The sequence below is a fragment of the Papaver somniferum genome, chromosome 5, assembly GCF_003573695.1.
Source record: "Papaver somniferum cultivar HN1 chromosome 5, ASM357369v1, whole genome shotgun sequence".
Taxonomy (NCBI): domain Eukaryota; kingdom Viridiplantae; phylum Streptophyta; class Magnoliopsida; order Ranunculales; family Papaveraceae; genus Papaver; species Papaver somniferum.
Window position 1 is genome coordinate 183,914,197 of NC_039362.1, and position 13,811 is coordinate 183,928,007.

General features: G+C 35.5%; 1 protein-coding gene and 1 long non-coding RNA gene across 2 annotated transcripts; one reads left to right on the forward strand and one right to left on the reverse strand.

Moving 5' to 3' along the window:
* The first annotated feature begins 613 nt into the window (after positions 1–613).
* Positions 614–2,994, forward strand: LOC113278305. The gene is made up of 4 exons (XM_026527183.1): positions 614–1,649; positions 1,756–2,043; positions 2,128–2,212; positions 2,766–2,994. The coding sequence occupies exons 1-4, from the start codon at positions 1,633–1,635 to the stop codon at positions 2,877–2,879; spliced, it is 504 nt and encodes a 167-aa protein (XP_026382968.1). The 5' UTR covers positions 614–1,632; the 3' UTR covers positions 2,880–2,994.
* Positions 2,995–10,559: 7,565 nt separating this feature from the next.
* On the reverse strand, positions 10,560–11,907 carry LOC113278306. The gene is made up of 2 exons (XR_003325416.1): positions 11,821–11,907; positions 10,560–10,887 (listed from the first exon to the last, which is right to left on the reverse strand). It is a non-coding gene; the product is annotated as an uncharacterized LOC113278306 (long non-coding RNA).
* Between the last annotated feature and the right edge of the window lie 1,904 nt (positions 11,908–13,811).

Genomic DNA, 13,811 nt, shown 5'->3' on the forward strand with positions numbered 1-13,811 from the left:
ATATAACGTATGATGCGTGCGTCTTATACTGGAAGGATAGAAGTACATTGGCGAAGTATCATGTTTGTCAAGGACCAAGATATATAAAAGTTTTCAATGATGAGAGGAAACTTACCCAAGTTTCGTAAAAGAAACTAAGACATTTTACAATAATTAAAAGGCTGAGAAGGTTTTACAGTGTACCATGGATAGCAGAGGCAATGCTTTGGCATTCTAAAGCGCAGTCAGATATGAATGTGATGCGACATCCAGTTGATTCTGCAGCTTGGCGATATGCGGATAAGTTTTCTCCAGAGTTTTCTAAGGAGCCACGAAATGTTACACTCGGGATAGCAACAGACGGCTTCAACCCAAATGGATGTTTTGGTCTGAATTCTAGTTGTTGGCCGGTAATTCTCTATCCTTACAACCTTGCTCCTTCGTACTGCATGTTGAGGAAGTTTTCGATGTTGGCATGTTGATATCAGGACAAAGAGCACCAGGGAAAGATATAGATGTGTCTATTTAGAGCCATTGACAGATGAGCTGAAGCAATTATGGAATAAAGGTGCTATAACATACGATGCCTTCAGTAAGACGGAATTTATGATGAAAGCGAGGTTGTTGTGGTCTATCCATGGTTTCCCGGCTTTGGGTACGTTGTATGGATGTGTGACTCATGGGTATTATGCATGCCCAACTTGTGGAGAATATACAGTTGTTGAGTAGCTTCCGTTCAGCAAGAAGATCTGTTACATGGGACATCGTAGGTGGCTGCCAACAGAACACAAGTATAGAGATGATAGATTGAATTTCGCTGGAGGAGTAGAACGCGGTACAACTCCATGGCGACTAACAGGGCAGCACGTTCAAGAGATGGTACATAATTTGAAATGCAAACAAAGGGAAAGGAAAACAACCAGCAAAGAAACGTAAAAGATGATCTGAATATGGTGTTGATGAAGAAAAAGAGGTATCTGAGCACTTTTTATTTTCAAGAAGGTCCATTTTATATGATTTTCCAAACTGGAGTTCAAACTCTATTCGGCATTGCACTGATGTTATGCATACAGAGAAAAATATAACAAAGCATATTACAAATTTTGTAATGGGGAATAACAAGTCAAAGGATGGTCCTAATGCGCGCAAGGATTTGGAGGCTATGGGAATTAAAAGGAAGTTATTCCTGCAAACAGATGAAGTGACTGGTAAAACATCAACAGCAGATGAAAGTTTTGCAATGACAAAAAAAGAGAAAGTTGGTTTTTGTACTATCTTGAGAAACTTGAAAGTCCCTTCAAATTTTTCTTCCAATATTCGCAGCAACATCAGCGTCAATCCTCCTGATATAAGGAATCTGAAGTCTCGTGATTACCATAATCTAATGCAACATCTATTTCCTTTACTGGTTCATATCGCGACATCACTACCTAAAGATCTCTGAATTGCACTTCTGCGGATAAGTATATATTTCAAAGTTTTGTGCGCGAAGGTAATTAACAAAGAACATCTCTTAAAAGCAAAATCAAGTCTGATGGAAGCAATGTGTGTACTGGAAAAGCATTTTCCTCCATCATTTTTCGTTTTTAGCATTCACATGATGGTGCATCTAGCCGATGAAGCTTAATCTGTGGTCCGGTTAGATTTAGGTGGATGTACCCCTTTGAGAGGTAACTACCCAGCTTACTTTGTTTTAGAATTTATAATTTGAGAAGTTGGAATTATTGAACTTCGATATTCAACACTAGTTGAAATTTTTGCCACTGATTTTTACAGGTTAATGAAAGGTTTCAAAGGATTGGTGCGCAATAGAAGGTACATTGACGGGTGCATTGCAAGAGGCTATACGCTGCGAGAAGCTAGCTTATACTGTATGGAGGACATATCAGAAGATGGTGGTGGCACTCATAAACATACTCGACATGCCTTTCTGGATGATTCTGGCGAGTTCGCTGATGAGACTCCTTTAAGTAATGCTAAGGACTTTCACCTGAACCAAGTGCAGTTTGAACAAGCTCGCAGATGGGTACTTTCTAAGTTTGTTGGAATCGATGACTGGAAAAGGTAAAAGAAATTAGTTTCACATCGCTGAGTTGTTGTTGATAATTGGGGTCATCGGTCTAATATTGCTTGATTTGTTATTTGTAGGAAGTATGAATCCTATGTTAACCATGCCAAGTCTCATGTGTCCAACCAGAACCCAAAAACTTATCATTTATGGTTATGCGACGAGGTAATGGAACACAATGTCTTTTCCAACTTATTATGTATTTACAAAAATATAAGCAAGTTACAATCTAAAGGTTCATAAGAATCATAACATTTTTCTATCTGAACTTATTATGTACAAGTGATATTGTATTAGGGTAGGTATTCTGCTTATCTCATACTTGTTATCTCTTAGATGCAATCTTATCATGCTCCATGATTAAGAACTAGGATCGTCATGTGCACATCACTCTGCATATAAATATATTTTCAGTTAAAATCTTATCAATTGCGATTTTTTAAAAGTTTGTCAGTTGAAAGTTTGACATTTTTTCTTGTACATGGTAGTGTGTGTGAACTAGCGTTGTACTAGGGTTTAGATGGAACCAACATTACCCTTGAATTCTAAATCTTGTGTGCTTTTGCTGTCTTCTTTGTATTATAACCTAATATTGTTTCGTTATATTGCTTTTTTCTTTTTCCTTCAGTATATTGACTTCTGAAAATATGTTTATGGTTTATACTAAAAACCATGTTTTTTTTGGTTATGCAACTAACTTGAACATGATCTTTTACAGTTGTTAGAAGCCTATGAAACTGATTCAACTCTCTGGAGACTCGTGCAAGGACCTATCTTCAAGGCACAATCATATAAAAAATACCAAATCAATGGCTTCAGTTTCTCTCCATAATATTGTGATGCGAATCGGGTATCTCAAAACAGTGGTGTGTCAATGAAAGTTATTACAAGACAAAGAGCTAAGTCGACAGACACAAATTACATCGAATCTGAAATAACCTATTATGGAGTCATTAAAGAGATTATCAATTTGAATTACTTGGATTTTGAAGAAACTGTTTTCTACTGTGATTGGGTCAGAGTTGAAGATAAAACTAATGGGTGCCAAGTTGATGCAGCCTCAAGTGTGATAAAGGTTAATTTGTCCAAGATGAAAAGTATAAATAGAATGGTTGATAAGTCGTTTATACTCGCATCTAAAGCATCCCAAGGGTTCTACTCAACATATATTTCACCCGAGGGATGGTATGTGGTGTTACATTCATCTCAGAAGTTAACGTCCGCAGTAGATAAGCTTGAATCTCCGACAGATTATCAGTCAGCTCTTACTGATAATGCGAGTTTAGAAGATCTTATTTGTGTTGATTATGTAGTTTGAATTGGAAAGACTGTGCTAAACTACAATCTTCCAATCTTTCCTATCTATGCTTAAATTAAACCCTCTTTTTCTGAATTGTTTGGTTTGATCACTTGTGCTATGTTAATACGTTCTATTTATGTGGATATTTTTATTCTACTGATGCTCTTTTTTAGTTTTTGTTTTCAACTGCGCGATCTTAATCTTTCATATTTGGTATTTTACAGGTTATTATGGAAGCAACAGTGGAGGTCGACGAATATGGACTACCCATTTCTGCCAACGCAACAAAACTCGGCCACAAGAAGAGTGCCTTGTTTCATACCCATTGCCTATTTCGTATAAAACCTGGAGGAAAGTTCCTGACAAGTACAAGGACGATGTTGGGAATAAATTTAAGGTACAAAATCTACCTCATGACATGATTTATGCTCATTCTTTAGTTAACTTCAGTTGAGGGGAATATACATTTAGTATGCCACTAATTAGCTCTGTATTTTCAGATGGAATTTGATTTGCCTGAGACTTCTAAGACTATTATGGTGAAGGGGATGTCTGATCCATGGAGGAGATTCAAGTGTGAGTTACGAAAGAAAGGATTGATAATACTCCTCCAAGCGTAAAGTCAGAGGATTGGATAAAATTCCGTGAACATGAGAACAATGCTGATGTCCAAAGTAAAAGAGCTGCTAATAAAAGAAAAAGAGAACAATATGATTACTCTCATACCTATGGTCGCAAGCCACATTGTTTATTTAAATATGAACTGGTAGGTCTTTCATTTCAATGTTGCAACTTACCTCAAACTTTTGTCGACAATGTTTGATTCATACTCATTGTATTTTTAAATGTAGGAGGCGGCGAACCCTGAAGCAGAAATCACTACCTTTGATGTGCGGATTAAAGCTCATTGACAGGAGGGTGGGGTGATTTTACCTAGTGCGCAACCATACTATGTGAGTCAATTGTTTGAGAAGTTATATGTAGTCTTCTTTAACTGTATATATGCTAGATAGTGATTAGTATTATAATTAAGTGATTCTTATGCTCAACACTATAGGAACAACTTACGAAAGTGCTAGAGGACATCAAGGGAAAACTGGAAATAGGTACTCCATTAGAAGAAACTTGTACAGTGACTCAATTGTTTGAGAAGGATTCAAGAGGACGTGCTCGTGTTGTAGGTCTTATTTCTCGTATGCAAGTTGATTTATCTGCTTCCACTGGTGCTAAAGTAACTGAACTGAAATCTAAAGATGGAGTTCTTATTAATAAGGTGGATGATTTAGGTGGCAATGTGGGAGTTCTTATTGAAGGCTTGGAAACAATATTCCTTATAGTAAAGGATATTCAAGCTTCAATGCCATCATCAGTTGTTGCCTCAAACATGTGTAAATCTTCACGTGGTCAAGAATGTTCACCAGGTCATGTTGCTTCACCTCATTCAGGTTCAGTTGCTCACATAAGTTCACCTAGCCATTCCATATCACCAGCTGTTGGCCCAAGTTCACTAGACATGCCATATCACCAGCTTCTGGCCCAAGTTTACCTAGCCAGGACATATCACCAGATCGATCATACGTAGGGGATATGAAGCAGTGTTCATTGATGAACATAGAGGGTAAAATAGTTGCAACTGGTAAAGTTCGTACTGGTGCGTCTGCACTTATAGTTCATGGATCACCTGTACCTTCTACTCATTTGAAGGTGTTGATCGACGATATTCTCATGCCAGATGAACCAACTGTAAAAGCTAACAGGTTCACACAGACCTTTAATGATGTTGGAATCGAAGGATACGTGGTTCATCCAAAGAGGTCCATCAGTTATAACTAAGACGACTTCACTACTTTTTTGGAGATATGCTATGGAGTTCTTCATGGAAATCTCAGCCATCTTTTGCATCACTTATATAAATGTCTTGCTAACATATGGCTTTAGTCTTGTTTTTTTTTGCTTTTGTTCACACTTTTTTGTATGTATGCTGAACACTCTAATATGCATACTCTTATGTTTTTGTATGTATGCTGAACATATGCATACCCTTATGCACTTGTGCATACAGAAGAGTCTTATCTTATTGTGCTTAAGGAAGCCTATTATGCGGTCGTGCATAAGAGGTTTTAACTTTACCTAGAAACAACTGATCTTTTTGATATATGTATATGTGAACATAACGGTTTATGAATCTATATTTAATTTTTATTGCCTTGTTTCTATTAATCGTATATTTGTATGTGTGGGTGGTTTTTCTGTTGTATGTGATTGTGCAGGTGGCTTCATTTAAAGTCAATTGAAAAAGTAGTAGTCACCCGGGGAAATATCAACTCCTGGTAAGTACTCCACTTGCTTTCATTTATATTATTAGGTTTATGTTTGTGAGGTTTTATACTTAATGTTCACTTTTGTTGAGTGAGAAGTGCATTGCAGTAGGATCACCATCAACTTATACTGGTATACTTTTTCTTTACGTTTCTGAATTCCTTTTAGGAGTCATTTAACACAACTATCTCTATTGAAGAGCTTATGTCTTTCTTTTGGATGTTAAACAGTGGCCCAAAGTAAGATAATGAACAAGGAAAAAGTCCCTTCTCACTGGTAAGTCTTATGATTTTTTTATTTTTTTTTTGGTTTCATCTTATTCCACTTGATACAATAGTTATGGTTCCATTCCTTCGCATATATGAGTTTCTCATATGACTTGAATAATTTTTCTTCATAATGCTGTCATAGATTGTATCTCATGAATGGAGGTTCATTCTGCAGGATGTAGAATAAAGTTGGATCTTCTGGTTAAAGTTGAGGATGTGTAATATGAGAAGAGCATTATTATAGTTTATCTGACAGTAAGTCTCTAATCACTGTTGCATTGTTCAGTTTGTTATGTCTTAGACATGACATAAGTTGTTGGTTGAATGCAGTGATAGTTATTGTAGAAGTTAGATGAATTAGGAGAGGTATGAACTGTCGCAGGTGGAGTGTAATGAGGCTTAAGAAGGAGATGTTGCTTAGAATGAGAACTGGTTTTGTAGGTGGTGAGAATGCTGATATGTTAAATGTTATGAATTGCCTGAGTATAAAAATAATATTGTTATTGAAGCTAGATGTGTCATGGATTATGTATCATGAATGGAGGTTCATTCTACAGGATGTATAATGAAGTTGGATCTTCTGGATATGAGAAGAGCACTGTTATAGTTTATCTGATGGTAAGTTTTCTCTAATCAATGTTTCATTGTTCAGTTTGTTATGTCTTAAACAAAACATTTAAGTATATCTTTATTTATATATCGAATCATCTCTGCATTTAACTTAGTTTGAAATCAAACTTTCTCATTTCCCATAAGAAATAAACATAGTACTTATATCTGTTTTTTTGTTGTCTAGACATAGTACTTCAACTGGACTATAACCAACTACTCCCTACTCACTGGTATGCTCTTCTACCGAGATTTCATTCTTTGGTTGTTATTTGCCATTATTTGAGGAAAAACAACTTAGGAAATGACTCTATATTTAGCTAGTTACATCCTTTCACATCTTAGGAAATGACTCTATATTTTGCTAGCTACATCCTTTACATTCTTTATGAACTGCTTATATTTTATGAACCGGTTATATATAAGAATTGAAATATTTGTTTGTTAAATACCCAAATGGTGAGAGTGATTTGCTGAAAAACTTACAGGGAAACTCTGGTATATACTGTTGCAGGAACCCTAATTTTAACCAGGTCAAAATTGACCTGGAACTATTTTTTTCAGGTTACAAAAGTTTCGCAACTGCTTGAAACTTTTGCGAGTTTTATACCGGAACTGTTATAACCGGATCAGACAATATTTTCCGTTCTTTTAAAAAACTGGGTAAAAATTTCGTAACGGTTCGAAATTGTTGCTACGTTTCATACAGTTTAAAGTTTCGCAACTGTTTGAAACTGTTGCTACCGGCTTGTTTCGCAACTGTTACGGAAAAAAATCGCAACGGTAATGTAGCGTTGCGAAAAAGTGCAACATCGACTATCGCAACATAGGAAAACTGTTGCAACACCACTTTGCAACTGCCACGTACCATTGATAATCCTTAAATTTGGTGTAGTGTATAAAGGATTAGACCAACACCTGTTTTTAGTTAATTTTACGAAGGATCGATGCATCAAAATTTATTTTACAAAAAAGATCATCAGGTTTTGTTCCCGATAATTATGCTGCCAACAATATTCATGTTCTGAAGAGATTTAAACGATTCAGAATGATGAATTCTAGTTTGCCTCACAAGATTCCGACTATATATTAGGCTGGACATTCTCAAATACATACATTTCCATAGATACAACAACACAATCCATGTTATCATAATTTGACCCTAATGTTGGTATCTTCAATCATTTAAGTTTTACATCTGGTCAAATGATAAATTTCTCCAAATCTGATATCTTTTTCAGTAAAAACACTTCTCCTTTTATTACTGACATCATCAGCTCCTTTGTGAAATTTTAGATAATTGATACTAAAGATAAATACTCGGGGTCTCCTCTATTCACTAATAAAAGAAAAATTCAAAAATTTCAGCATTATATTGATAAGCTCAAATTCATATTAGCATAATGGAATGGCATAACCATCTCTCCAGCTGGCAGGGCCACTATGATGGCAAGTTTTATTTATACTTCGAGCACTTTCCAGATGAACTACTTCAAATTACCTAAGAAGATCAGCAAAGTCCAGAACAAAATTCAAAGACATTTTTTCTGGAAAAAAAGGATCCTGAGAAATCTAAATGCCTGTACAACATTACTTCGGACTCTATGTGCAAGCCAAAAGAGTTAGGTGGCCTTGGCTTCAGAAACATGGAATACTTCAACAATAACATGACCAACAAAATATGATGGAGATTAGTTTATAGACATGACTCCTTGTTCTCCATCATGAGAGCTAAACACTTTGCTAGTTAGGAAGTCGTCAAAATGAAATACTCAACCAAAAAGAAAGGATCACTGGATATGGAAAGGAATTCTATAAGAATAGAGAACATTCAAAAGTATCATAAATAGAGAGAGGGAAATAATCATAATGATGAATTAAATCATTCAAAAGTATCCATGCATTGTTCATTTTCCGAAGAGAATTAAACCATTCAGAATGATGAATTCTAGTTTGCCTCACAAGATTCTGAACATATATTAGGCTGAATTCTCAAATAGAATTGTGCATATGCATTTTCATAGATACAACTACACGATACTTGTTATTATAATTTGGCCCTAATTCTGATATCTTCAATCAGTTCATCTCTAAATCTGGTCAAATGATAAACTTCTCCAAATATGATATCCTTTTCAGTAAAATTACCTCTCCTTTTATTGCTGACATCATAAGCTCCTTTATGAAAGTTCAAATGATTGATACTAACAAACTAAAAATTCAAGATTTCATCATTGTATTGATAAGCTCAAACTCAGATTAGCAGAATGGAATAGCATAACCATCTCTCTAGCTGGCGGCCACTATGATAGCAAGTATTTACTTTTACTTCAAGCGCTTTCCAAATGAACTGCTTCAAATTACCTAAAAAGGATGACCAGCTGAGCGGGCTATCTGATTTTTATTTGAATATTTACACTAATTTTTAATACTGATAACTAACGGAATTTATATAAAATAAAGTTTAAAATGAAAAACAATAACCTTTGACGGATAAAATGGTATACAAATTTAAGAGTAATTATTATTTTTTTAATTTATAAAATAGGATAAGGATTGAAAAGGAATATTATATACTCTTTTCGTTTCTGGAAAATAGATATTTTCACTTTCTCAATTCAGGGGGCCATAATTGTTGCCCGTGGAGGTTTTAAAAGCATGGGAAAAGCTCTCCTCGTCAGCCTAAGCCTTAGAATAAAGAGGTTATTAGGCTAATGAATACAGCTGATCATTTGGCCAAGAAATAAGCTGAATAAAGACTCCCTAATACTAATAGTGTAGCTAATCACCTGGCCAGGAAAACACTGTATGTTTATGGAATCATGTATATGCTGATGATTAGTAGATGACCCTCCCCCTTACTGTTTGCAGCCATCTTGGTTTTCTTTGTATGTATTACTTTTAGCAGGCTTACCAAACAAATAAAGAAGAAGATGAAAGTTATTTATTGCATAGCATACTGGTATTATTTAAATCCAAGTTCTAGGCACATATCCCCATAATGAGGTAAAGAGATTCTAAATTGATGTCAGTAGGTGGATGAAAATCTTAATCTTTGTAGTTTATGTTATTTCATTTGTAGTCGGTCTAATATCTTATGGATGATGAAGTATAGATACGCCTTGGTCTCTAAATCTTCCACATTTCGTTTGTTTCCCGCTTAAATATTCCTTCTAAGTTCCCTGCTCTTTGTTTTCTTTAATCGGTTTCTTGGCTTCTCATGATATAACGGGACATTTCATGCTTCAATCTTCTTTTCATGTTCGCGTCATCTCACAGTTACCCCTCAATCGGTTAAAAACGAAGTTTCTAAGAAATAAATGACAAATAAACAAGGCCAAATTTTAATGTGGAAAAAGAGTAAATTACAAGACTTATGCTTTCATTAAGATATGATAGATCTTAATAGCATCGTATCTAAGAGCTGTAGACTTGTAGTTCGAGGGAAACTACAAAAACATGAAAATGAATATGTTATATATGTTTACAGTATAAGTATGAGCTAAGCAAAATCTCAAAGTAACTAATTAAACTAGAAGCTAGAAGCTTTTAATATCATATTTTTGGTGAATTCTGGTTGAAATCAATGGTCAAGGATAACTAATCATCCGATCAATACACCCTTTCATTTGGTTCAAGGGTTTTAGACCTTTTGAAGGTCATTAACCTTTACACTTAATTTTGTATTTAGTTAAGGGCCGCTTATATAGAACGTCATGCTCATTTGATAAGGGGGTTTATGTAGACAATGTCCCGCAGGAACTATGGGAGTGTATAGGACCAACATGGCTATATCGTGTTTGACCAACATGGCTGTGTCTAGGGGAGGAACCAGGATTCGATGAATGGGTAGGAAAAATACCGACCTGCGCATACTTGAGCGGGTGCAAAGGGCTAAAATGGCTAAATGGGGATTGGGGACTCATATTTGAGGAGGTCCGAATTGCACACCTATCTTGGAATATGGTTTTGCCCCCCTTGCTCTATTCGGTAATCTGTTCTGGTCCTCTGGAAATTGAAAACTAATCTTGTCGGGTTTTTAAAATTCGAATAGTGATATGGGAAGTCTCAGTGACTTGCTCTATACACCCCAAAGGCCGAGAAGCAGAAATACAAATGTTGCTAAAGAAGCAAAAATTAATCCCAAAAATCAAAAGCAAATGTAGCGAGGGAGCCAGGACTTTTCAGTCCTGGGTCAAAACCAAAAATCTTAACATTCACAAAAAAAAATTTATGAACCATACCTAAATCACTGTTTAGAGTATTTACATGTGGATACAAAAACTACTCCAATTTTAACATCAGCACCTGCAGTGTATTGAAATTCAGGCTCCCGTCACTTCCTGTGAACAAAAAACAAGCTAGAGTAAGTTCAGTTTATATAAGACACATCATTGTAATTAACAAAAGTGCAGAATAACAATGCAAGGTATATCATTATTGCAATCCAGTGAAGATGTAAAGCTTACCAATTTCAAAAATATAAAAGCTTCCTGTTTTTGCAGAACTAGTTGAAGTCGAACATGAATCTAATATGAAAATATAAATTATACATAACATCTCACAATAACCGACATTCTAACCCCTTTCCAAAAAAAGTATTATATAGTAGATATATATCCATGAGAAAGTCGGTATACATTTGTAATTCTATCAACTGCAAACAAAAAATCCATAGTCATTCCAAACTATGGAGCAAAAAAGTCATTCATATAAATTAACCTGATGTTAATCTATTTTTTGTTTTTTCCATCTCAATTTATACACACAAGTACCAATCTACAACTGTCACTTACTTGGCTTCATGATCTGAAAACGGTTCATAATAATGTCATCGAACAATGCAATTTTTTCAAATTATCTATTGGAAGGGTCTGATTGCAGAACTTGAGCACTTATATCACTTTCTTCTAATCTGGCAGTGACAGCATTTGCTTGTGAACACGGTGTATTTGGTTGAGAAGATGATGCATTCCCATCAACAAACAGATCAAAAATCATTCCCAATTGAAAATTGAAGAACAAACAAGCTAGATAATTAAAAGCCCCAAACTCATCAAATGGTTTTTTTGCAAAAATACCCAATTAAAAACAAACCAAACTTAAATTTCCATAACAACTTGAAGATTTGATTTCAAATACCCAATCTGAAGGAAACCTAATTTGAAGTTACCCTAATCAAATCATATGAAAAAAAGGTAAAATATGAGAATTAATTTCACAACCAAAGATTCAAGACTAAAAAACATTAATTGAATTTTAATAGTTAGATTTACCTTAGATTCAATCCATTCTTCTGCTTTATCTTAGTTTTCTTCTCTGATAAGTGATATGGTCGAGTCACGAGTGAACTTGTGAGGGTGATGCCGGTTGAGAGATTTTTTCCTAACAAATTTGGAGTCTAAAAACATTAACGTTTCCAAATACCTTTGCCCCCACAACTGCAAAATATTTCTAAAATACCTAAGGCTCTCTAACTAAATCCCAAAAAGTAATGGGGTCTACGGCCCCCATTTGTCTTTTCACAGCTCCGTCCCCGAGCAAATGTTTACTGTTACTTCACATAAAAATTTCTTATTTTGCTTTTATCAGTAATTCTGAAACCGCGTAATTCAAACTAACTTTAGAATTTTATGCTTCACAAAATACAAATACAACTTCTTTTGCTATCCATCTGCTCACAAAGGTTCTTTTTCTTTTTCATCCATTTCATTCGGTATCAAGTTCATTTCATTTCCTTGATGGACCATGTAGTCTCAGAAAAGAATCCTCCACAAAAGAAAAAAGAAAAACAATTCAGAAATGAATCCTGCCCTTATCGCCTATTAACCAATAGATATCACCCAGCCAATGATTTACCGAATGTTCTTTAGTGAATACTTTGACTAGTGGGTCCTAATTTTGATGATCAGCACCATAAGCTATGGAGTGAGAAATGATGTGAATACAGTACATACTACATACACAAAAAGAGAAACTAATAAAAAAATTAAGATGATTGATTAAATAATCAGGGAAAGATCAATAGATTATTCTAGTAATTATGCCGATCATGATGATGGTCATGATCTTTCCACCTAAAACCCACACTATAAAACGAACTAGGAGCACCGCTAACTACTTCATTCAAAATCTTAGCTGTTCAGTACTACTTGGCAAACTTTCTTCATAAAACTGCCGCAAATTAAAAGCAAGAAAAATGCTTAAGAGATCAGTGAGCAGCAGCAGCAGTGGGAGTAATGGCTCAGCCGGAGGAATAATGGGTTGGTGTTGGAATCGACGGCAACGACTGAGAAGGCGAAGAGGTGTAACGGTACAATTGGGTAACAAAAGAAGAAGATTAGTGACAGGATCAAGATCGGTAGTAATCCGGTGGAGGTGCGTAGTTGCACCGGCACTTAGGAAGTTGAAGAAATTGCTGTTTGAGGTTGCATTGAATGGGATGTTCATAGAAAGCTCAAGTTGGCCATTAGCTAACATTTCCTCTCATTTGATTTTCACTTAACTTTTCTTCTAATTGGATGTTTGTTAATTTGAACTAATGTCAATAAAATGGGTTAATTGTTGTTCATGATCTGAAGTTGTGAATATTGTGTCGTTCATTTGGATAAATTTTGATGATCTTAATTGTGATGCTTGATTGCATGTTAATTAGTTGGTCCACAGAGACTACTATTGCCACGTGCAGTGTGCTACACCACCTGCACCTGATTAAAACTAAAATTAGTTGGTCCACCAATTATACAATTGCTTTTCAATTCTTGATATGCCAGCCAGTCCAAGTAATAAAACACGAAGTTGCTTTCTTCTCTTCTTGGAGTTGCTTTGGAGGATTTCGGGAGAGGCATTTTTGTACTTGTTTTGAGACGGCCGGTCTGTCTAGAATAATCTCTCTTTTGAATTAATTTCCAGCAGTTGAGATGAGCAGAGCCCGAGGGGATTTAGCCGACGAAATGAGCTCGATGGAGCGGGAGTTTTTTGTTCATAATTATGGATGTGCGACATAGGTCAAGCCGTCAAGAATAGATGATGTCCAACACGTCAGTGCCAGCTTTTTAACTTGTGGAGCTGTGCGTATCAATTCTGGGGAAGCAGATAAATTCGTTTACCGCACAGCTTGTGACTGCCAGTTATATTGGGATTAGTGCAAGTCTAGCCGTCCAACTCAATAATTATTAGTAAAAATTTAGAAGCTATAAAACGGTCAAATGGCCTGATTTGTGGCATACGCTATCTTTATATAATCTCCATGAGGCGTCTGTACCTT